This window comes from Varanus komodoensis, unplaced genomic scaffold (assembly GCF_004798865.1).
Source record: "Varanus komodoensis strain SLA01 unplaced genomic scaffold, ASM479886v1 scaffold4, whole genome shotgun sequence".
Classification (NCBI taxonomy): Eukaryota; Metazoa; Chordata; class Lepidosauria; order Squamata; family Varanidae; genus Varanus; species Varanus komodoensis.
The window spans coordinates 28,238,129-28,263,175 of record NW_025335941.1 but is presented as its reverse complement, the minus strand read 5'-3'; the positions used below and the strand labels follow the sequence as shown (position 1 = coordinate 28,263,175).

The window sequence follows — 25,047 nt, the reverse complement described above, 5'->3', positions numbered from 1 at the left end:
TTTCTTATTTATGTAAGCCGTCCTGAGGCTATGCGAAGGGATGGCATACAAATACTCTAGATAGATAGATAGAATCATAAAATAGCGGAGTTGGAAGGGACCATGAAGACCATCAGGTCCAACCCCCTGCTATTGCAGGACACCAATTTACACCATCCAACTCAGATGGCTGTCCAGTTTCTTTTTGAATATCTCTGGTGTGGGAGAGCCCACAAACTCTCTAGCAACTGCTTCCACTCTCATATTGCTCTGACAAAGAAACTTTTCCTGATATCTATCCTGAATCTGGGTTATTGCAGCTTGATTATTCCGTGTCCTGCACTCCAGTATCAGCAAGAAGAGATCTTGAACTTCCTCTTTGTGTCAGTCTTTATACGTACCTTAAATGTCCCCCCTCAGTCTTTTCTTGTCAAGGATAAACATGCCCAGATCTCTCCTCATAGGGTAGTGTTTCCAAACTCTGGATCATTTTTGTTTCCCTCTGTTGGAACCTTTCTAAAGGCTCAAATTCTCATCCAACATATAGAGAGTGCTGTTCAAAACCCACAAATGATATGATGCAACCAAATGAATAACCTGGCATCTCTAGCTACATTAGTGTTAGCCTTTTTCAACCTGGCACCCTCAGGATATGTCATACTACAACTCCCACCACCCCCTGCCATCACTTTCAGGTGTGTGCTGGTTTGGGATGATGGAAGCTGTAGTCAGTTGCATCTGCATTAATGTTTTCAAAAGCTGTAAGAATTGCTGGAAGATGACTTCTGAAGGTAAAGCCTGGGGGCTCTTGATGTTCTGCTGTCTAACCTGTGGGTTCCTACTCTCCACACACCACCTATTGTGAGCTTCATTAGCAGAGTCAAATGGTACACAAAGAATATCTTTTTCATCATTGTACAACAGTCTTCCTCATGATAAGACTGATCCATGGAACAAGGAAGTAAAACGGCCACAACTGCAGATACTTCTGTAGAGTGTCTGATGCAATTCACTTCAGTGCCTTGTTTTTACCTTAAAACTTTACCTTTGACTTTCCCTCCTCTCTTTTTCTCCCTAATTCTTCAGTTGTGGCAGCTGTTCATGCCTTGACAGTGGAAGCACCGGAGAAGATTGTGAGAGCAGAGAAAACGAAGAATGCCACCTTACCCTGTACTTTCAAAAGCACTACTGTTAACCGACAGCCAGGAGACATTATTTCCTGGGTGAAAAGAGCTAATGAGGTAGGCAGCTGTGGTGTATGACATTTGCATGAGTATCTGTGGGAAAAATAAGACTAAGTGGAAGAGACAGGTGTGTCAAGGAAACAGGGGAACCACTCTTGACCTCAGAATAAGACAATGCATTCTTCAAATGTAGGCTTCATTTTCAAAGGGAAGGGTAATGTAAACTAACCCCCCTCCCCTTGTTTTCATTTCCAAATCATGAACATGCACACACACACACACACAAATGGATCAGGTGGGTGTTACAAAAACTTTCATTGAAGAGCTTTTCTTTTTACCCCCACCCCCCAGTCTTACAGATAAAGGTGAAATTTCAAGACGAAAATCAGGTGGGGTTGAATGGAACAAATCTTAAATTCCTTCCTACCATGGCCTCAATTAATATCAGAGCTGCATGAGTTTACCCTTAAGTAAATAAGCCAATGACAGACAGCTGTGCAGTCTGGACCCAGAGACTGAACTTTTAGGAATTTATGAGGCCTCAATGCAAGAGGGAGATGGCAGATCATGGTCCAACACCTGCTTTAATCATGGACTTACACTGCTGTGTCATATTGGACAATTATTCTGGCCTCAGTGCAGCACCAGTCAGAGGCAACCAGGCATGCATCATAGATGGCAAATGGCAGCTCCAGATGAGCAAACAGATTCCACTTGGAAAAAGGTGCATTCAAACAGTTCATTGTGGCCTAGAGGAATAATGTAAGATGAATGGTAACTATTGAAAATCAAGTCTACCAGTGTTCAGTGTGGCTTACTCCCAATAAGAAGGCATATGGTTGCTGTCATATAGTCTAGTCCTGCACATGATTTGTAAGAAACCTCTGCAGGTTTCTACTCACAATGGTTTGCAGTGTTGTATAACTCAAGATCACTTCTCATAGGGTGGTTTGTTTGAGGGCAGCAAGCCATTTTGATGGCCTATGTTGGGTTGTTGTGTCAATCAAACATGGGCAACCTACCCTACTGTGGGCACAGGTAATTTAGTGACTTGAGTTAAAGCAGCAGAACCCCTTACCACTCTTACCATTCATGCCCCCACCCAAGTGGAACTGGGGAGCAGTTGACACAGACTTTGCCTACTCATCCACTGCAATCACCATCCTTTTCCGTCCCACCATGGGTTGTGTTTTTTTGTTTGTTTTTTGAACTTTATACTTTTTTCCCTGGAGATACTGAAAGCCAGCTCTTAAATTCCCATTTTGACAGCAATGGGCAGAGCCTTCAAATTGCCCCAGCAGCATATTGGAGGGTTGTCAAACTTTATTAAAACCCCTTAATTTTCACAAGTTGCAGGAATGAGGACCTTGAGTGGAGAATATGTAGGCAGTGGGATTGCTTGCAAAGTCTTTCAGATCTTCCCTTTCACTGCTCACTCCTAGCTTTGGAGAGATTTGGATCTTGCTCAGGATGGCACTTAAGTATTAAGTTCCTCTCATTCTGAATTTGCCATTACTACACTGAAGGGAATTTCTGTGAGCAGATGTCCCCAGTTATGGGAAATCAAAAAAGGAATGAGGCTGCCCTTCTTATTTATTTATTCTAGCCCATCCTATTAGCCATGTGGGTCCCTGGGCAGGTTACAAGAATAAAACCATATAAAAAACAAAAGAAAAACACAATAATAAAATAATAAAAGTGCACCCTACTTCATCCTAATAGAACCAGTAATTTCATAAAGGAAATACCACTTTCTATTAAAATATCATCAAAAACAGACTAACAATTAAAATGATGATAAAATAAAAAGGTATTTGCCTGATGCCAAAAGGAATATAACAAGGGTATCAGGTGAACTTTTCTGGGGAGCTCATTCCAATGTCTTGATAAGCAACAGGAAAGGATACCAGAAGGATACCTGCATACCTGCATACCAGAAGGAAAAGTTAAAATATGGGGAAGAAAAGCCAAATATACACAACTGAAGGGAGAAAAAAGCGCAAGGAAGAAAAAAATGCAGATTAGAACAGCAGCAGCTACTAGGTGGTTGAAAGGTGATCATAAAGAAATCGTCCTTAAACCAGTAAAGCAGATTTAAAGTTGCATTTGTACCTGCATACCAGCGGGAGGAGAAAGCATAAAAAACACTTGAAGTTAATCGTGCAATCTTTTCTATGTCTAGAAAAGCTTAATGGAATTTACTCCCCAGAACATACATACATACATACATACATACATACATACATACAGGTTTGCAGTCTAAGTGGCATGTATGAAATCTGCAAGCCTTGAGAATTCAGTAAAGGTAAAAGCCATTGTGCTATGAGAGGTTGTGGGAAAGTAGTCCAAGGAGGTCTCTTCATGTATCATTTATTTAATTAATTTATACCCTGCCTATCTACCAGGAAATGGCACACAAGGTGACTAACAACAATAAAACACTACCTGTATTTTTTAGAAAACTAATTGAAACAATCATAAAATACATATATTAGAAAGACAGTTATAACACAACAATAAAGAATGAAAATAGCACCCAGTGCAAAAGACCAGCCTACATGTTAAAGGTCTGCTTGAATAAGCATGGCTTTGCCTGCTGGTGGAAGAGCCAAACAACCCACCTGTCCTTGGCAGGAAGGAAAGAATGGAGGACAGACATGAAGGCTTTTGCTTGAATCCAGATTGGAACCTTAGTGCCTATTGGAACACAAACTTCACTGATTTCATTGGTGAGACAGAATATCTATTTAAAAGTCAAGGAAAGTCTTGGTCTTCTCTTTGAATTTTATGGTCAAAATACTGTTTTGACAAGCCAAAGATTTGTGCCACAATAATTATTTTTAATTTCTTCTCTAGCATGTAGAAATTGCTAACAAGCGACTTGATAATGGTGAGGTGGGTAAAGACCAAAATTATGCAGGCCGTCTGAGCTTCCCTGGCGATGCAAATAGAGGTGATGCCAGCATCATCATCAGTCAGTTGACCATGGATGACAATGGGACCTATTCATGCTCAGTCCGTATTTCCGCTGAATCCACCCTGAAGATTGCAGATATGGAACTTTTGGTTCTTGGTAAGGGATTCTGACCTTTGTGTCTATACCAGCTCTCATAACTTACTTGGTTTCAGCTGCACATTAACAACTAGCAAGAAATAGCATTGCAAGGATTTGGAAGTCCTTTGCTCTGTAGAGGAAGACTGATTCTGCATTCTGTTGTGACATGAGACAGGCACAGAGTTGTTCTAGATCAGCCACCCCCACCCTGGAGGCCTTGGGAAAGTTTAGAAATTTTCTACCGAAGGAGTCTTCTGAGCACTCCTGCATCCTCACTCAAGGTGCTTTGTAGTACTTTAGTTGATGTCATCGCTCTCCAGGTCAACTCCTGGACTTTGCAAACATTGCTGTGGCTTTTCTTAAATTGAGGAGAGTGTAGTTTTATCTGGAAATTGTGGTAAGGTAAGTTTGTGTGTTTTCAGTATCCCTTTATACCACATTACTGCTTGGTGGTTGTGTAAGGGAACATATAGGTTAGAAAAAGATACATGTAAAGGAACCAAATCCAGGAGTAGAAGTCTTGGGAAAGTGGTGATTAAAATCCTTATGTATAGCTACAAACAAATGTATCCTATAGCTCTTTGGTTTCCTGGCCATTGGCCATGCTTGCAGGAGCTGATGGGAATTGTAGACCAAAGCATATGGAGAACACCAGGTCAGGAAGGCTGTTCTAGATGAAACGATTACATGCATTCATTCATTTATTGCTTGCTTGCATTTATATACCACCCTAATAGCCCAGAGGGCTCTCTGGGTGGTTTACAAACATTAAAACCTACCAATCCTAACCCACCATGTAGTACATGGTGTTTGTACTACAGATGGACTTGGAGACAGTGTCCTTATGCTAAATGGGAAAGTATTGCTTGAGGCAGCTAGTTCTTGTAGCCTATATTTACTTGTTTGGGATATAAAAGAAGTGAAGTTGGTAGGAAATCGGCTTATTACAATAGAATAATAGAATAGTAAAGTTGTAAGGGAACTATCAGACCATTGAATCCAACCCTCTGCTCAGTGCAGAACTCCAAGTTCACACATCCCTGACAGATGGCTGTTGACTGCCTCTAGAATGCCTTCAATGTGGGAGAGCCCATGAAGAGCTATTTATTTATTTATTTATTTAAAACATTTCTATGCCGCCCCATCGCAACAAAGCCTCGGGGCAGCTCACAACACATAAATAAATATGGAAGTAATAAAATAAATAAATACTAAATTACAAAATAAATAACACCCCCCAGTGCATTCTCGGCTTAAAAAAAAACCCTAGTTAATAATTAACAGTTAAAATAAGTTTTAAATAAAAAGGTCTTTGCCTGGCGCCGAAAAACAAATAACGACAGTGCCAGGCAGACCTCTCTGGGGAGCGCATTCCAATTGATTCCACTGATGTACTGCTCCTGCCAAGTAACACAAGTCTAATATTTATCAACCTGACCCTTTAACTGGAGGTGCCAGTGGTTCATCCTAGGCCTCAGGTTCTGCAATGTACTCTGCCACTGAGCTATTATCTCCCATTATTATATATGTGTATGCAAAGAATAACTTGCATAGTGATAGGACATAAGACTTAATATGTGTTCCAAGATGTGCAACACTAAGACTTATATATTTGCAATACTAAATCTGTTCGGGTTATTATCTCTCTCTCCCCCTCTGCTAGTGCCTCCGTCAAACCCTGAATGCAAAATTATAGGGAAATTGGAATATGGAGAAAATATTAACCTGACCTGCAATTCTGCTGAAGGATCCCCCAAGCCTACATATTCCTGGACAAGTTATGATGCACAAAACCAGCCCCGGAAACACATGGGAACAGAAATTGCAGGTACACAAATTTCAGTTAGATTACAGTATTCTTTGGAAACTCATTTTATATCTTACTGGCATTTAAATCATCATTTTATTTTTTTTAAATCCTCCAGTCATCATGGAGACAGAAAATTGGGGCAAAGTTTTACATGTTCAATTCCAACAGAGACCAGAACCAACCAGAATAAGGGGCAATGTGACACCAATGTGCATCTTAGACTATTTGGGCTGCCAAGGATCTCTGCTCCTCCAATTTAACATAAGAAAAATATCACATATTTTCTTGCTGGCAGTTGGCATTGCTTCAAAGTACAGTGAGGGACTTTAACAGCTGCCAGCTCTAATTTCCCATGAATGCTTCTGGACTATGTGGTGACTAGCTGTGCCTCCCATGGCAGCCATTGTGTTGTTCCAATGTGTCCATAGCCCTCAAAAGGTACTTACCCTTAATCCAGGAGACTTGCTGTTCATGCTTTTACCACTGCCTACTCTCATTCCTGAAGGAGCTGCTAGAGCGGGGGGGGGGGGGAGATCCTGTAGCCTTCCATCCTTACCATTGTCTTTGCTGTCTGGAGCAGATAGGGGTTGGACTCCAATGACATTGAGGGCTGAAAGGATCCCCACCCTGTTTTAGAGCGTTTAAAATTATGGTTCACAGACCCAACTGATGTATGTGAATAATGTGCTTCTTTTGGATTTCATGGACAATTTCTTTGCAGTAGTGACAGCAACTTCCCACCTAGCAATAATATGTTGAGTGCCACTCAGGCAAAAACATAAATGTAAAAAGGTAGAATGAGGGGGCATTACTGCAGGAGGCTGGGAGGCCTTGCTGTTGGGAGGAGTTCCTTCTTTTAAAAGGTAAGAGAGGATATTATATTGCATTTATATCCTGCCTTTTTCTACTTGCAAGGAACCCGAGGCAGCTTGCATTAGTGCTCCTCCATTTCGTTTTACCCTCAACAACAACCCTGTGAGGTAGAGGTTAGGCTGAGAGCCTGTGGCTGGCCCAAAGTCACCCAGTTAGTTCATGGTCAAGCAGGGATTAGAGTCTGGGACAAGCTAATGAATACCTCCCACTGGATCTCAGGCTGTGCACTCTAATGCTGGAAAGAGGGAATACACATTATTCAAAGGTTACGTTTAAAAAAGAGAGAAAAGAAACTGACCAAACCATGAGAGGTTACTGCCACAGAGGGATTCGCCTTGCATTTTGTGCCTTTTCAAGTGCTAATGCAGTCCAATGGGTAAGAGGTTACTGTTAACAAAAGGATGTATAGGCTTGTTGTGTGTGGGTGGGTAATTGTCTGTCCTTCACCCCACTTCAAAAACTTGTCTTAACAGTGTATGGTGAATGCAGATGATTACTTAACATGTGGTAGCTTATCATAGAGCACATGTAACCACTCAATATTCTGGTCTGTATCCTAATGTGAGGAGGTTGAACAGCAAAATTTTAGCATGCTCCTACTTCCCCCACCTCTGGTGTTGTCTCATAGAGGACAAGTGCCTGGAAAACAGCACTTGTGAATGGGATCTCAGGGTACAGTTGGGAAAATGGTGGTACCACTCTGCAAATCATACTGCTTTCTTTAACTATAAAACTGCAAACCTTTGAAATGTGATTTTCTTCTGAGTGAAATTAGTGTTTTGCACTAATATTAAATATAATTTTAGAAGTTACACTGTGCATTATCAACAACAAAAAGCAAGGCAAGCTCCTGCCACTTGTGATTCATGCATGTTTCTTTTAAGAGGTTTGGTACTTTCTCAGCTAGAACTCACAGCATTACCCTACCACTGAAGAAATGCTTGGGATTTTGTTCTCTGATTCTTGCTTTACCATTCCTTATTATACATTTGCCAAAAGAGACACCCCAGAGTCTTCTTGGAAAAAGTGATGAGACAGGGATGGATAGTTTAACCTTCCTCCTTCAGATAAGCAGAGATGGGCAACTTGGAACTGTCCAAATGGTTTGGCCTACAGTTCCCATTATCCCTTACTAGTGGCTGTGCTGGCTGGCACTGATGGGAACTGTAGGCACAAACTCTTGAGAAGTACAATTTGTGCTCTATCCTGCACTGAAGAATCCTATTTTGCAAGCACTCTCTACAGTTTGGCTGGAACACTTTTGCTTGTCTGAATAAGCCTCAATAATAGCTCAAAACAGCTACAAAGAAAGTCTTATATGTATAAACTCTGCTAGTTGTTCAGCAGCTTGACCTATAGGTGGTGGCACTGCACCAGGAAACAGACTCCCTTTCAAGCTTTGCTAAGTCACTGTCCTACTGCTTCTATTCTGTTTCCTTTAATTGTCGTTCCACAGAAGAGTTTAAGAATCCCTTTTTAAAAAATGAACATTTCAGACAAATTAACAAATGCAACCCATGAAGTTGGGATCAGGTTGCAGAAGTAACTGGGCCCAGCAGTGGAAGGCAGATGATGCCTCTTGGGAAGTGTTTGGTTGTGTTGAAATTAGTATCAGCTGAACTGAAGACCTGCATAAGTATCCTTCGTGCCCATTCACACAAAAGTTTGAAGGATGTGAACAAAGAGAGAATGTTGATCACAGATCTATGGCTAGATTCAGGTTTAGGGTTATGGAAATGGACCACCCTACCTCTTTCCACCTCACCCCTATGGACCTCTGAAAATGCTACACAGAGGTTGGAGATGCTGCTGAATGGGTGAGCTGCAGTGTGGTGAGGGCGGGGGGGAGTGGTTTCTCCAAATTGGGTTAAGGCATCCTCCATCAGTGCAGCATCCTATCCTAGAGCCAGTCAAGTGTGAATTTGTTCAAAGAATTACCTGTATTTCCTGGTCAAATTACATTTTTCGAGTAGATCTGTTTCTGCCCTCATCCTTCCCCAACTTGATGCCCTTGAGCTAGGCTGAATGAGGAATACTGGGAGTTGTTATCCAACACATTTGGAGATCACTGCAAAGAAATTCAGCTGTGTATTTAAATATGTACACAATCCATTCAACCCACATATTTCTGTAAGCACAGATTCTATGGCTCTTTCTGTGCAGAGAAATCCCCCCAGCTCCCAATCTGCCAAAGGTGTGGCTTTGCAAATGTGCAAAGAAAGCCCATTTTCAGGGGCTGATCCTGTAGGTTTCCCTCTCCTTGGCCTCCACATCATGTTTTTTTGGGGGTGTGCACGCATGCATGTTTTGTGGTAAAAAACTGAATTCCCAGAAATGACATGAAAACTTCATCTTTAGGAGTACTGAGTGGAAGATAAATAGTTCCATCTACATTCACTGTGCAATTGTGACCTTCAGTGTTTCTCTTTTTGTACCAGGAGGAATGCTTCTACTGAAGAACATCTCTGCAGACACCACTGGCTACTTTGTCTGTCTTGCCAGTAACTCTGCCGGGCAAAGGAACTGCAACATGAGTGTGGCTGTTCAGCCTCGTAAGTGCAGAATGATGGTGTAGGGGTAAGATAAGGCATCATGCTGAACTAGCCTTTTCCAGCCTGGTGTCATCCAGGTGTTGTGGGCTACAACTTTCAGCATTGCCGGTCCCTGGTCAGGCTGGCTGGGGTTTATGGGAACTGAAGGAAGCTGCACTAACCTAACAGCTTAAACAGTGAGGCTTCAAAATACTTTCTCTCTTAGATGGTTTTAGTTACTTATATTAGATTGTATTTATACCCTGCCTTCCTTCCTCTTGTGAGGAACTCAAGGTTAGGTCTTTAAGTTCTCTTCATCTTTATTTTCTCAACAACCATGTTAACCACTATCCTACACTGGTTGGTCATTTGATTTGTACCTTGTCTTTCTAGCAGGAAAAATGGCATTCAGGTTAGCTTACCTGCAGGACTTGCAGCTGCCTGTGGCTAAGAATAAATGCAAGAAACTCCTTGCTCCATTTTCAATGGACAGAGGGCTCTTGCAGTGCTTCCACACTTGCTGCAGGATAGCCACACTTCATTATTTACAGGGTGACTATGGGTGCCTCCAGAAGGTGAGGCCTTAGTCACACACGGTCACGAGGCCTTGGGCTACTACTCTTAACAGGTTTTCTGTACAAGCGAAAAAGAGAGAAGAAAAAGTGTGCAAAAGTTACAGGAGAGTTATAGGTGGAAGATGCAATGCCTGGGCCGCCTCCTTCCAATTCTATGAACAGGACAGGGTGATGACAGAAACAAAGCTTAATCTGGAAGCCCTCTCCATGGCATCTTCAAATTGTTATCCTTCTGTGTTTTCCCCACAACCTTTCATCTTTTTTTCAGAATACATATCTGACATTTTTTGAAAAGGAGGGACAAGTAGCACAATCACCACCAGTGCAGACCACCTTAGAGCTAGCTTTCTGTCTTTAAAAGGCATGGGTTTGGTGCATGCAGTGATATACTGTGCCTGTTTTGAGTGCAACACATCTTTACCTTAGCATGCCTTTTGTATTAACTTTTTGAGTAGCATCAGTTTAGCCATGCATGTTTGACTTCTGTGCTCTTTCACCTCCATGTATTTGTGAGCTGTCCTGAGATGCCTTGCATAAGGGACTGCGTACAAAAGTTTTAAATAAATTTATTTTAAATTAGAACATTTGTATAATAGCATCTATATACAGAAATGTTTAACATTTTTAAAATATTGAGGTTGCAATCTGATGCCCTCCCCTGCACATCAATCCCTAAACTTAGACACTTGCATGGCTCCAATACATGGTATGAGTCACAGAGATTGTTTGTCACTGCTGCACTTCATGCCATGTATTTTATCTAGATGACTGTTTTATCTAGGCAGCACAGAATGGGAAGAAAAGAGGCTGAGGCACCATATGGATATGACTCTCCCAGGCTCATTCACAACCTTGGAGAAGCGGCTAGTGTGGTTCTTTTTCACTGGCTGTGAAGGAGGCGAGACAGGGGCTTGACCCTCAAGAGTCCCAGCTCTCAGGTTACAGGACTTAGGAATCTGAGTAATCATATGCTGTCCCCTTGATGATGTCAGGTCACAAGACTGGCTAAAAAAAAAAAAGCTCCTGGCACAAAGCCATTTTATCATATGTATGGTCTTGTTTCTACTTCTACATGTATTGGATAACTGTGAAATAGCATGGGAAGAAGTATTTTGATGCACATCTTTGATGTTAGAAAGTTACTGAAAAAGAGAGAGCTCATGAGCAGATTGTCTCTTCGCCACCCAGGCAACTGTGTCACTAGTGCAGGTGGAAAGTAGCAGAATTCCCAGCAAAATCAATGGCACTTCTGCATGCAGCTTACAGCAGAAGAGTGATGATTGGGTAGCACTAAAGGAGGCTGGTAATACTTTTACTGGAAAATGTCAAAGGCAAAATATTCTCTAAAATAGCAAACTCCCAGTGTCAGATTCCTTGAGTATCATGGGTTTAAGTAGAAACCAAGGAAGCTGATTTGGTCCCTTGCTTTTGCCACAAGAAAGCTGGAGAACAGAAGTCACGAGAGACAGCTTCCCCAGTGCAGGGATGCAGCTATAGCAATTTTTGATGAGCACGGATGCTGACATAATTTGCCAAAACCTCTCCCCGCCCCCTGCTTCTGTGTTCTCAATGGGCTTAGTTGCAGTGCTTACAGGTGAAGTGCGGTGTGTGTGTGTGCACGCACACATGCACAATGAATTTTCCCAGCAAAAATATATTGCCTGATGTAATACAAATAATTGAAACAACCTGATCAATAGGCAATTCAGACACATCTACTTCTGCTGGAAATCAGTTCTTGGTGGAAATAAAACTGCTAGAACTGGTTTATTGATATGGATAAACCCAACTACCAGATTCTGGGGTTGCTCCCCATGGCCAAATCCTTTGTTCTTCCAGGATTTTGGAAGAGCTATGTAGAGTGCTATGGTAAGTACATGACCTTCAAACTTACTACTGTGCCGATCCTCCCAAATTAAAACAGATTGGTTTATCAACTCTGTGGTAACTAAATATTGTTTTCCTCCACAGCATCCATGAACTTTGCCCTCTTTGGTGGAATCATTGGTGGAAGTGTTGCACTCATCATTATTATCAGCATTGGAGTCTACTGCTGTTGCTGCAGGGATTCAAAGAATAATCAGTATGAGCAAACGTGAGTGCCTTCCTTGGAGGTCTGGCTAGGCTAAAAGTGGCACAGAGGGCACCTGTTCTTGAGGGGGACCATGAAACCAGCACACAGTTCTCCTCCCCTTGTTGCACTGAGGCTCTTTGTAATCCTGTTAATAGTCTAGAAGTCGTGTGGGAAGTTTTAGACTTTGAAAACTTGTCTACAAGTAGGAAGTGTGCATTGTCATTTCCACATTATGTTTTCCAAGCCTGTAGATCCAGAAATGTGGAAAGATTCACTAAAGGGCTTTCAGATAATTTTCTACAAGGTGATAAAACCATAAATACACTTATCGGCTTGTTTCTCTTCCATAGGATGTTTCTGATAAATATAAGCTGAATTTGTGTTAAAAGTGGATTAAATAGACACAAAAGTGAAGGATTAAAAGCTAGTTAAACTATAGGATGTATAATCAATGAGAGCAAAACCAGTTATAAAAAACCCACAATGTTGAAATCTAGAAAGGAAGATAATAGAGCAGGTATAAAGAAAACCTATTTTATAATTGATATAAGTGTAATGTGTTTTTTTAATACTACATCTAGTGAAACAGTGGTCCACAAGCAGCAAGCTTGTTGTAATCTAATCACCAGGAACTATTTACACTAAAATGGGATGAATAGTCTTAGGGCTGGAACACCTATTGTGATCCTCTTACCTCACACAGCCTCCCATAGCACATGATCCTGCAAGGGAAATGAAACAGTGATTGCCCATTGCACTGCCTTTAACTCTTTAAAATAAAAGCTATAATTAACCAAGAACCATCTTCTTCTGCATCAAATGTTTAGGGAGACAGAAAATAACTATCACTCACAAGAACCTGTAAGAATCCGGGGACCAAGGGAAGAAGAAGATTACAACACTGGGAAGTACAGTCCACAGATGACACCAGAACTCAGACCACCTGCCAAGCTTTCTACGAATGCTGTGATATAGAGACAAGCATTTCATGAGAAGACTTACTGAATATTTCTTTTACTTTAGTGTGGCTTTTTTAAGAGGGCGAGGGTTGAGAAGAACTGCTTTACATTCTGCAGTGTTTTAGCCCGGAGCACAGAATAGCCAATATAAGAAGCATACCAGTTCCCGCAGCCTTTCTTACCCATTTCCTCATAGACAAAGAAGACCATTCCACTGTAGCTGTTGCATTGCATCATCATACATGGGATCCATACAAATCATATACTGTGCTTGTGAATCATCACACTGTCTATCCCTCTTAAGCACAAGTGGGCAACCTTTTCAGCTTCAGGGCAACACCAACTCTGGACAAGCACATCAGAGAGCTCATGCCAGCAGCAGGTGGGGCCACACATAGTCCTATGGCCCCTCAAATTCTTGCCCAGGCAGGTTCACACTGTCCCATCAACCACTCATAAGTATAGTAGGCAGTGGGGAGATGTGCTGTTCAGCTCAGTGAAACTGCCACTACAGTATTCTGGGTGCCTCAAGTGACTGTTCTGTAATCACCCAGCCTTCAGCCTAGCTAGAAGGGGCGACTGAAGCTCAAGTACTGCTTCAAGATGCTGGGAGCACATTGCACCAGTTCACCACTGAGCAGACTTTCTTTAGCCCTTAATAGGAAAGGCAAGGGTTGAGAAGTGGTTTGGGAACTACTGCTTCAGGGCGGTTCCCCATGAAGCCAGCTGCCCTGGAAAGCCTTCAGAGGGTAGAGCTTGTGGACCAAATCTGGCCTAAAGGGTACATGTTCCCTATCCCTACACCAAAGGAAGAGTCTTGTTTGAAAGGCAAGCAATAAACATAATCCAGAGGAAATTTCCATGTCACTCTTAAAGGGGCCGCTGGAATTAGAAGCCTCAGGTCTTTTGGATGACCATCTTATAGCACCAGTGTCCCTCATTTATTGGGTGAGATCCAGATGCCATCCATTAAGGCTGTATTACTGTTATGGGAATATCGAGTATTTCCAGTACTCAAAGTCACAAAATCAAATGCTGGAAGGATGATCACTCCCTTGCCTTTACATCCACTGCTTTTACTGTGTGGAACTTAACCATGTGATGACAGTCACCATCACCCATTAGACAGTACATGTAACATGCCCTCTTATTTTGCTCTATTTGTTTGCTGTACCCTATGTATGATAGCACAGCCAGCTATCCAGCACTTCTTTTAAAAAGGAAATCAGGTTATAAACCCAACAGACTTCCTCCTGCCTCACTATTTAAAAAATGTTTAATTTCCTGTTTTTGTTTTAAATTGCTTGCTACTGGGATTGCATCACTAGTGCAATTATATAGTTGACAATGATTTTTTAAAAGAATCCGCTAGAAAAAAATCAAATTGCAGCTAGCAGCAGTCTTTGACGCATAATTCATTTTTTTAAAGAATGTGCTGTTTATTTTGGAACTGTGTGCTTTTTTAAAAAAGAATTAAAATGAGATACTTGAGTACGTACATTGAGTATTCTTGGCCATAATGGAAGTCAAATTGGAACAAACAGTAATAATGCTTTAGATGGCTGTTCTATATTTTTGCAGATATTCCTTGTCCCTCAGTCCAAAATATATAAGAGCAGCCCTGGTGGGTCAGACCAAAGTGCCATTCTGTGCATTCCACAGTGCTCCCAACCAGATGCCCCTGGAAAGTCCACAAGCAAGTCAGGAGTGGTCTCACCCTCCCACTTGTTTTCCTCAGCAAGTGATATTCAGAAGCATATGGATTCTAGTACTGGAGGTAACATAGGCATCATGACTTACAGCCATTGATAACATCCTTAATATGCTTATACAATTGCAATCACACCAAGAAATGTAGGATCTAGCTTATTAGCATGACATTCCAGTTTTAAAATCCTTAACCTTTTATTTAATATACAATTCTAGTTCTCAGTGACAAATGGCTTTTGCATGCTCAGAAAGCAGATGTTACAACTGAGTTCCAAAGGTCATGCCTGTGCAACTGGCACTTTCAGAGTCCTTCTATACAACACCTTTATCACGATCTCAAGTTTCCTCACCTCATGGTAAACTGGCCAAATCCACAGCACCATCACATCTCACCTGCTCACCTTATTAATGGAAAGGTGCCATAGAATGTCCACAAAAAGTTTTGTGGGATTATTACAGCTTATTTCCTGAGCATGCATTAAAAATGGGAAAACCCAGATTTCAGCTACAGTTGTCATTCAGTGATCACAATGCACAAGCTCTGATTATTTCACAGTAATTAGTTGTCTGGATGTACCCTCTATAAGTGTGTATTTGTAATTATATCAAATAATATGAATTTTCTACTCAAAGTGTGCTGCTATCCTCATAGAACCCTTAGGAAGTCACTGCATGTGTTTCCATTAATAAGAAACGGTTCACATTTTTAAAAAAATCACAAAAGCAGTTGAAGGAAGGATATGCTGTACAAATAGCTTTTCTGAACAAAAGGCAAACAATGGAAGAAGCTGTGAAACTAAACGCAAGCACTGAACTGTTCTATTTATTCAGACTTGTAGATTCACATTGTCCCTTCTGAGTTCTGACAATTCAGCATCCATGTAACAATATTATCTCTTACCTTTTTTCCTCTTGCAAGGAACCCAAGGCAGCCTGCACAACTCTCCTCTTCTTCATTTTATCTGGTGAGCTTCATGGCCAAGGAGTGATTACAATCTAGACCTCTTCAATCTCAGCCCAGCACTCTAACCACTATACCACACTAGCTCTGAAATTAACTTTCTGAACTAACAAAAATACTTGAAAATAGCTTCTTCATTCCGTAGAAATTTAGTCCAGTTGACATGTTACTCAATTTACATTACACCTCAGAATCATTGCCTGAGTCAGAAAAGCTAGAAGCCTATTCTATGTGAAATTTAACTTGCCCTGATTCTTTCCTGTTTCTACTCCTCAGTCACCATCACAAGCTACATCTGAATCAGTATAAGTTATACTGACATTTAATTCAATTCCCAGTTTTAAAATACGAAATGATTACAATTAGTATAAGGCAGCTTCCTATATTCCCTAAGTCAAAACATTAGAGGCATGCCAGCAATTGCCGACTATTCTTCTGTCTAATCATGCACAGCACTGCATCCTTAGAATGTATTGCAGGCATTTTTCTGGGCAGTCTTTACATTCACTGTATGAAGACAGTGCCAAGGAAACCTGTTCCAAATTAGACGAAAATTTCTTCTTACATGGTAGATTGAATAATAGTGTCTGACTCAAATCAGAACCATGAATTTAACATTATTTAAAAGTGCAGTGAATGGTTTATGGTGACTTGCTAAAAAGCAACGGTTCATCATGGCAGTCTCTCTACATAAGACCACCACTCCTGAAATGGTCACTGGAGACCACCATTAATGCAGGTAACACCTTTAGTACAGAGCCCTGCCACTGCCCCAAGAAACTTACTCTACAATTATCTGCCAAATGAGCAATCAAGTTGGAAGGCAGGCAGATGAGAAGAAGAATCAAGGTCCAAAGGATTTATGGTCAGTTATTAGGGGTTTTTTTTAGGAATACTGTTTATTGCTTTTAATCATTCCTTAGCATTATCAGCTAGTACTTGCACATTAGTAATCGTTCATGCAAGATAAAGAACAGACACAAAATTAAAATCCAGGAGGAAGTTTAAATATCTGCTGAGAACTGAGTGGTGAACTTTTCAGTTTGAGAGCTCCCTCTAAACAGGACATGCTTCTGGAGACCCTCCCAAGTTCTTAGAACAGAACTGTAAATAGCTTTTTCCTGATAGAAAACTTCCTTTTCAGATTTCTTCACATAAATATCCTCTCCTACCCACCCCTCAATGGTAACCATTGTACACATGTGTTTATTACATCAAATTCTTCTGGGAACAATTTCAATTGTCATACAAGGCACACAAGAATCAACAAACCAGCAGAAGTAGTACCATATCTTGTCCCAAAAAAGGAAGACAATTTCTCACATCCTGCCTTCACCTGGGGGTGTGGAATAGCTTGAAAGCAGCAATTACAATAGCTAGCTATAGCTTAAGTCAGAGCTAAGAAACAGTGAGGAACAGAGATAATACAAGGTTAGGTTAATAATAGTTTTCTTTCTTCTCTTAAAAAAGTTTATAAAGTGACTCTTAAAAATTAGCTGCTTGGGTGTTTTGGGATATGGGGCTTCTGAAACATCAGAGACAATAACATGCAGTGAAATTCCAATGAACCAGATCTCAATGAGCACTTTCCTTCTCAAGCAGTTTCCAGCTGACACAAACATGCCACACAGAAAAATCTTCCTTCAGGTAACAAGCTACTTCTATGCTTGTCAAACATATGTCAGCTAGAAATAGCATTCTCTCATTTACGAAGACATTGCCTATAATTGCCTTCTGGTGCACACAACCAGTTATACATTCCATAACTAGTGGATGCAAAAGCTGGAGAAGTCAACATTGCACACTTGTTTCTTCCGCAGTTTTGTGCAGTATTGCTTTACTACTACACATTCTTTAGGAAGGGAAATGTGCATAATTCTTAACTAGCTCACAGTTGTGACAACATTAGTCAGGAAAAGAGTAAAAAGAGTCTACCCCTGGGCTCTGTGCTAAAACAGTATGCAATTTACACAAAGTAGGGCTGGAATTTCTACTGGATGGCACATCCAGTAGAATATGCACATCTCAAGATGTGCATATTCCCACTGTAATGATAGGGTGAGCTGAACCATCCTTCCCAATAAATAATCAATAATTAGATTTTGTGTGCATAAACAACTAAGAGCAGGATCTGACCTAATGCACAGCCGATGAGATATAGAATGTCCTCTTTCCTGGACAACTTCTATTCCCAATAGCATATCCCTTAGGGTTCACAGCTGATTTAGTCAGTTTGCAGGTTTCACTATAGTGAGTTGTTAGCTTTATTGTTAATCAATTTTTTAAAAGCACTATTAGGACCAAGCTAGAAAAGATGTAAAATATCTGATCATGTTACATTTAGTTCTTTGGCAAATACCACTTGCACAGCAGGGCAATCAAGACTATGACCATGTTTCTAATATTTACTTCCTACATGGAAAGCAGCTTCTCTGCTAACTGCTCAGGGGCGGAAGATTTTGTGACGACTAAAATGGTACACATGTGAGAGATAGCAGGCTAAGAGGAAAGCTAATCCCTTTCTGTCACTCTTTTAGCAAAAACAAACCAATATCATTATATGAAGTGCAATCATACATTTAATATACTGTAACAGATGCTTATTTTCCATGAAGAATGAACCAGGCTATTGAAGCAACATGGATACATCTTTCTTCAATGTATGCTCATCCTTCAAAAATGTCTAAGCTTCCATGTTTTCATAGCCTCTATAGCTTGTGCTACTGTATTCTCCATGTAACAAAACATTTAAAACAGGAAAAACTCAGGTAGAGCATGAAGTCAAATTGATATACTGCATTTGTAAAACTGAAAGTCTGGTTGGTCTGCTAGAACTAGAAAGCATTCTGCAAGATTAACATGACAGTGTAACTTCAAGGAATGATCCAACGAGATTAAATAAGGACATAATCCTGTGCATGTTTATATAGAAAAAGTCCCCAGCATGCTGGGAATGGTAGGACTTTTTTCCATTTAAGCTTGAATAGGATTATGCCCTAGTGTACCTTCAAGCTTTTGTTTTGTGGTGCTACTGGAATTAAGATTACTTGAATGCATGGTTTACTATAAGTGTCCACTTGATTCTATTGCTGTACAATTTGTAGCATAGATTGCTTAACTCAACATTACCATAATAGTAACTGTAGTTTCCTTAGGCTATAAACTGAGCAGAAGCTTACCTGAATGGGACACCAGCAGGTGTTAATAAGGTTTGTTTTCTAAGTAATACATAGGAATTTTCCATAACCAAGGGATTTATCAAGAAAGCTATCCCCATGGGTTTCTTTTCATTCAGTAATGGAAATTGAGAAAAATTAAGAAATATTCACACTGAGAAATATTCTTCAAAATTTACTCAATAAGAACTTTTTTTTTTAACATTGAAGTTTTCCGTGAACAATGGGATTAGATTTATCCCTTCCATTTAAGGTAACAGTTAAAGATGAAAAATAATGGAAATGCAAAGCTTTAACTATTGGTTTGCTTGGAAATGCTTTCCAGAAACTGAGTAATTCCTCTTCCACGCCTTGTGCTTGTTCCACACATAGCCTTCACTCCTGAAGGATGCTCACCTAAGCAAACAGAGCATCTGTTAGTATATAATGTATATACTTTATCAAAATCACAGATGCCAGAATAATTTAAAACTTACTTACAAAAGGTAGATATTCATGTATAATAGGTGTAAAATAAAAATTAGTAACTAGCTCCACTGAACTAAAGTGTCATTTTATATCAAAACCTACATGCAGTTGTGGTTTTATGGTTCAGGTGACCTTTTAAATTATGAAGAGCTCAAACTGAACTGGATTCTATTTTTAAAAAATCATTTTCTATCATGTGTCTGAGGTAACATACCAGGAAATGCCACTAGAGTTGTACCACAAAGGACTTTGGTAGGGTCATAAAAGTCTACATAAGGGCCAGCATGCTGCAGTGGCCATTATGTTGAGCTTCCCACAATTAGACTAAACTTTCATAACTTACATGGTTATGAAATCATGGGGTGAGCTTAGGGAAATCACAAACAGCCTCAACTATTTCACATAATTACTTTGAAGACAGAAGCATAATTATAAACCGCTGTATACTGAAGGATATGCAGAAACTTGTGCTCTAAAATATTTCTTCTAGTTAGTCATTCAGAGATGTAAAAATATTATTTCATACAGAGAATTTCTACGTAACTAGAAATCCTATGTAAATAACCACATATTTAGCTTACTATGTGCATAAATAACTAAGTGCACTCAGTCCACCACACATATATGCCAAGAACATTTGAAACAGTTCTAGTGATGCCTCTATTTATACTTTACGTTAAAAAGCACAAAATCAGGTCCCAAATAGACTAATTCTGATATAGCATCTTGCACCCAGAAGATAACTTTGTCAGATTTTCAAGCAGTACATCCTTATGACATTTCATATGAATAGGTTAGCCGAAACTTGCAAAAGCAATCCTGCACTCAGCTCAATCCTCACTCTCTGCATTAGCAAGTTATGAGAATTACCTTGTAACAAAGTGCTCATATAAGAAAAAAAAAAAAATCACAAAATGCATTCCAAGCACTCCATGGAAGACTGTAAAAGAATGCTTTTTAAAAAAAGTTTTCTGTCAAAGAGGATTAAGTCAGATTTTACTTATCTGACTCTGTCACTGGGTTGAACAGGGCTTAAATGCCCTTTAAATTTACTGCTGTTGTTGTGATATGCAGCCCAGTTGTTTCATGCTCATGGTGGCACTATCAATGCATTATCCTTCACAACTCCACTCAGCTTTTGTGAATTCATGGCTGTGGCTTTCTTTATGGAGTCAATCTCATATTTGATTTTCTTCTTCTGTATTCAAATTTCCATAGCAGTATTGTCTTCTCCAGTGACTCCTGCCTTCTCATCAAGTACCTGAAGAATGAATACTTCAGGTTGGTAATTTTTGCTTCCAGGGAAAGGTCTGCCTTAAATTTGATCTTGGCCCCTGTTGTCTGTCAGTCCAAAGTATTCACAAAGCTCTCTTCCAGCACCATGTTTCAATTTTCTTCCCGTCAGCTTTTTTCATGGTCCACATTTTACATCCATACAGTGATCAGAAATACTATAGATGACCAGTCCAAAGAAAGAGAAGACAATGACAAAAGAGAAAAAAGCCCAAGAAAACTCTTCCAGAAAATCCATGTCAAAGGGAAATTCAAGCCTAGATTAGGAATGCTAATAGACAAACAATGTAACGTACAATCTGACCAGGAGAAAAAGGCAGAAACACTATACAGAAAAACTACCGTATTTTTCGCTCTATAAGACACACCTGACCATAAGACGCACCTAGTTTTTAGAGGAGGGATACATGGAAAGCTTCCTGATAATCACAGGCACATTCCCCATCACTTCCCCATGGGCTTCATTAAAAGACGGGTTGCCATTTGAAAACACACACCGACCTGTGATTAACAGCTCTCACCTGCGCCGGAGGAGGGGGCAGAGCAGGGCGCGCAGAGCACGTGCTGGCCAGGTGGTGCCACGTGGGGCCGGCAGTGGTCTTCTGGGCAGTGCAGCGGTGGCAGGTCTTCCCGGGTGGTGGGGGTGAGCAATCCGTCTCTCCGTGCAGCCGGCGGGTTAAAGCCCGCGGCGGCTCCTCCTCCGCTCCCACTGAGCAGCACAGCTCTCACCTGCACCGGGGGGGGGGGTGGTGGTGGTGGAGCAGCACGCACCAGCCACATGGTGCAGGCAGGCCAGCAGCGTCCCGGGCATCGGGCACACACACATTTGCTCTATAAGACACACAGACATTTCACCTTACTTTTGAGGGGGAAAAAAGTGCATCTTATAGAGCGAAAAATACGATATACAGGAGAGATGCAAGGGTGACAGACTTCTTCAAAGAGGAATCCTACGAGGAGACTGCAATATTAGAAAGTGCAGTGAAAGGTGCTCTGAAAGAGTTTGCGAGGAATAAAGCAGCAGGAATAGATAGGATACCAATAGAACAATTCCAAGCTGCAGAGATTGAATCTGCCCAAACCTAAACAAGAAAATGCCAAAGGATGTGGAAAAAACATGGTAGGCATGTCGTGAGCAGAGCAGGTTGGATCTGGGGGTCAGACTAGATGGCCTGGGAGACCCCTTCTGACTTGTGGTTTCTATGTTTCTAACAATGGCCCATTTACTGGAAATGTTCCAATATACATTCCAATCCACAAGAAAAGAAATGCAAAGGGATGGAAAAACTGTGTAGCAGCCATATTTGACATAGTGTAACCTGTATCGTGGACAAGACACTACCATGAGGATAGGCTACTGAGAAACAGAGTGGTTTCCCATAGGCAAAGGGCCTAGACAAGGGTGTATTTTATTGCCTTATCTGTATGCAGAATATATCATAAGGAAAGCTGGATTAAGATCAGATGGAGAGAAAATTGGCAGAAAACACATCAATAAAATATACAGATGATGTACCATCTTACTAGCAAGAAACAGCAGTAACTTGAAATGATTCCTGATGAAAGTGAAAGAAGCAAACAAAAGCAGGGCTGCATCTGAACATTAAGAAAACAAAAATCATGATCACAGAAGAAGGTATGTAAACTCTTTCAATTTATTCTTTTTACTGTTAACAATGAAAAAATAGAAATTGTGAGTTTACAGACCTCAGGCTCAGCAATCAATTCAAAGGGAGACTGCAGACTAAAAATTCAAAAATGACTGAGATGTGGAAGAGCAGCAATGAAGGAACTGGAAAAGGTCATCAAAGACACTTCACTGGTGACCAAGGTCAATTTTATTTAAAACTTGTATGCCGTCACCACATGTCTTGGCATCTCCGGACGGCTCACAATACATACAATTAAAAACAATATAATGATCTTTATGAACAACATCTTCAAGATTAGATAAGGACAAAAAAACAAAAACAAAGTACAACTGTTCCATGATAAAATATTAGTTTTTAAAATAGCAATTAAAAGGTTTTAACCTGGCGCCAAAAAGAATATAAACTCAGTGCCGGACGCACCTCTCCAGGGAGCACATTCCATAATCTGGGCGCCACCGCAGAGAAGGCCCTGCTCCGGGTAGTTGTTCTTTTTATCTCCTTTAAAGAGGGTTCCCGAAGCAAAGCCTCTTCCACAGACCTTAAGGGGCATGAGGGCATGTAAGGGAAGGGGCCCTCCTTCAGGTATCTTGGTCCCAAGCCGTTCAGGGCTTTATAGGTTAAAACCAGCACTTTGAATTGGGCCTGGCCTTCAACTGGGAGCCAATGTAGCTGGTAGAGGACTGGCATTATATGAGAATAACAACTGGTCGCCATCAGCCGACTGGCAGCTCAATTTTGTACCAGCTGAAGTATCCAGACTGTTTTCAAGGGAAGCCCCATGTAGAGCGCATTAGATTATCCACACTACTGTATTCCCAATCACAATGTATGGGTGTGAAAGATGAACAGTCAAGAGAACTGATAGGAAGAAAATCAATGTGTTTAGACTATGGCGCTGGAGGAGAGTTTTGCAAATACTCTGGACTTACACAAACAAACACTTGGGTCCTAGATCAAATCAAGCCAGTGCTTTTCATAGCAACATAATGTCAAAACTGATGGCGCCATACTTTGGGCACATCATGAGAAGGCAAAACTTTCTGGAGGAGATATTCATGCTACAAAAAGTAGAAGGCAGAAGACAGCTAAATATGGGATAGACTGACTTCATAAAGGAAGTCACTGCCTTGAATTTAGAACAGGGCTCAACAGAGCTGTCATGGACAGAACATTTTGGAGGGCTTTCATTCATAAAGTTGACGTGAGTCAGAAAAAACTTGAAAGTACTTAACAAGAAATTGTTTTTTCCACTTAATCCATCTCATATTTGGTCTTCCTCCCCTTCTTTAGCCTTTCACTTTCCCTAGCAGGGAGTGTTGCCTTCTCATGATGTGCCTGAAGTATAACAGCTTCAGTTGTGTTATTTTTGCTTCTAGGAAAAGTTCAGACTTGATTTGAGCTAAGACCCCTTTTGTCTTTGTCAGCCCAGGATTTGCACACCTCTCCTCTGGCACCATGGACTGAGCACATTGATTTTATTCTTGTCAGTTTTCTTTACTATGTATGGGTGTGAAAGTTGAACAGTAATCTGGAACATAATAGTGTGGATGAATCTCAGCCTTGGTGCCAACTGTAGAAAAATAAATTGTTTCTACCTCTTGGAAAAGCAATCCACCCTGTTTCACTTACATGGACAGTGAAAGGCTGCCATCATGGTGAAATGTGGTATCCAAGCCAGTATTAGTGCCAACCAATGCAGGGAAAGCAGCACACCGTGAATGCAACAGTGCTTAGTGAGCCTGCTCCTAACATCTTAATATGGCTAGAGAAGACCACAGTATTTGAGATTGTCAACCAAATCTGTCATGGATCCCTGAATCAATGAGGCAGAGTGCAACTGGAAAAGGCTGAAATAGATACTATGCAGCTGGTCTTCATGTTTTTTGAATCACGAAGCAAACATCCAAGACCATGTGTGGGTGGGTTTAAAATATTCCTCCCAAGCCAAGTTCGCCTTTCAAATTTACACACCTCTTCCTGCAGTCTTAAAAAAGTCACCACTGGTATCACTGAAAAGATGTAAACATTCCTACCAAACTTCAATAGGCCTAAGTTGGATCAGGGGCAATTGATTCCTTCAGAGTAATTAATGGTGACAATCAGCCACAGTAGCTGTTCAAAGACATTACTTGCTCAGAACCCTGGTACCTAACTCCAGAGGATTTGGCTGCAGAGTCAAACACAGGGGAATTCATTTGGGGTTGCCTGTCCTGTAAACATTTGACAATGGGACAGGTTCCAACCACATGGTTCTCACCCAGCCAGTAAAGGCAGTCTGTCTAATGCAGAAAGGTGGCTGCCACAGTTGGTACACTTCTTAAATATGTGTTGTGCTGCAACTGATTTGACAGATTTTAGATTAGTAAAATAAAATAAAAATGCAAAAATTAACAAACTGAAGATAAACAGAGATCCAGCTATTCAACAGAATTTGAAGGGAGAAAATTCAAAATGGGAAGCTACTATGATGGTTAAGAAGTAAGTAATGGTTAAGAAGTAATTGAATGGGAAGATGGAGGCCATTCCTTTGAGTGTGACCTGTGGGCCAGGCTTCCTGTCAAAAATGTTTCATCACTTAGCTCTATGAGATCTAAATACTGCTCTGTGTAGGTACAAAAGCCATATGCAGAACTATACAGGTTTTAAGAACTAGATGTTTTCTCCCAAAGGAAGAGTCTAGACAAAGCCTATTTACATAGCTCTACTTTCTAGAGAGAATAGAGACACTATCTGTTCAATATTTTTCA

At 40.7% G+C, this 25,047-nt stretch overlaps 1 protein-coding gene across 1 annotated transcript; it reads left to right on the top strand.

Annotated features, from left to right (window-relative positions):
• The first annotated feature begins 757 nt into the window (after positions 1-757).
• Positions 758-13,104, top strand: GPA33 (glycoprotein A33). Its single transcript, XM_044441764.1, has 7 exons — positions 758-770; positions 1,066-1,220; positions 4,020-4,236; positions 5,882-6,046; positions 9,340-9,453; positions 11,979-12,102; positions 12,909-13,104. Exons 1-7 carry the CDS (start codon positions 758-760, stop codon positions 13,054-13,056), a joined length of 936 nt encoding a protein of 311 aa, XP_044297699.1. The 3' UTR covers positions 13,057-13,104.
• Positions 13,105-25,047: the final 11,943 nt, after the last annotated feature.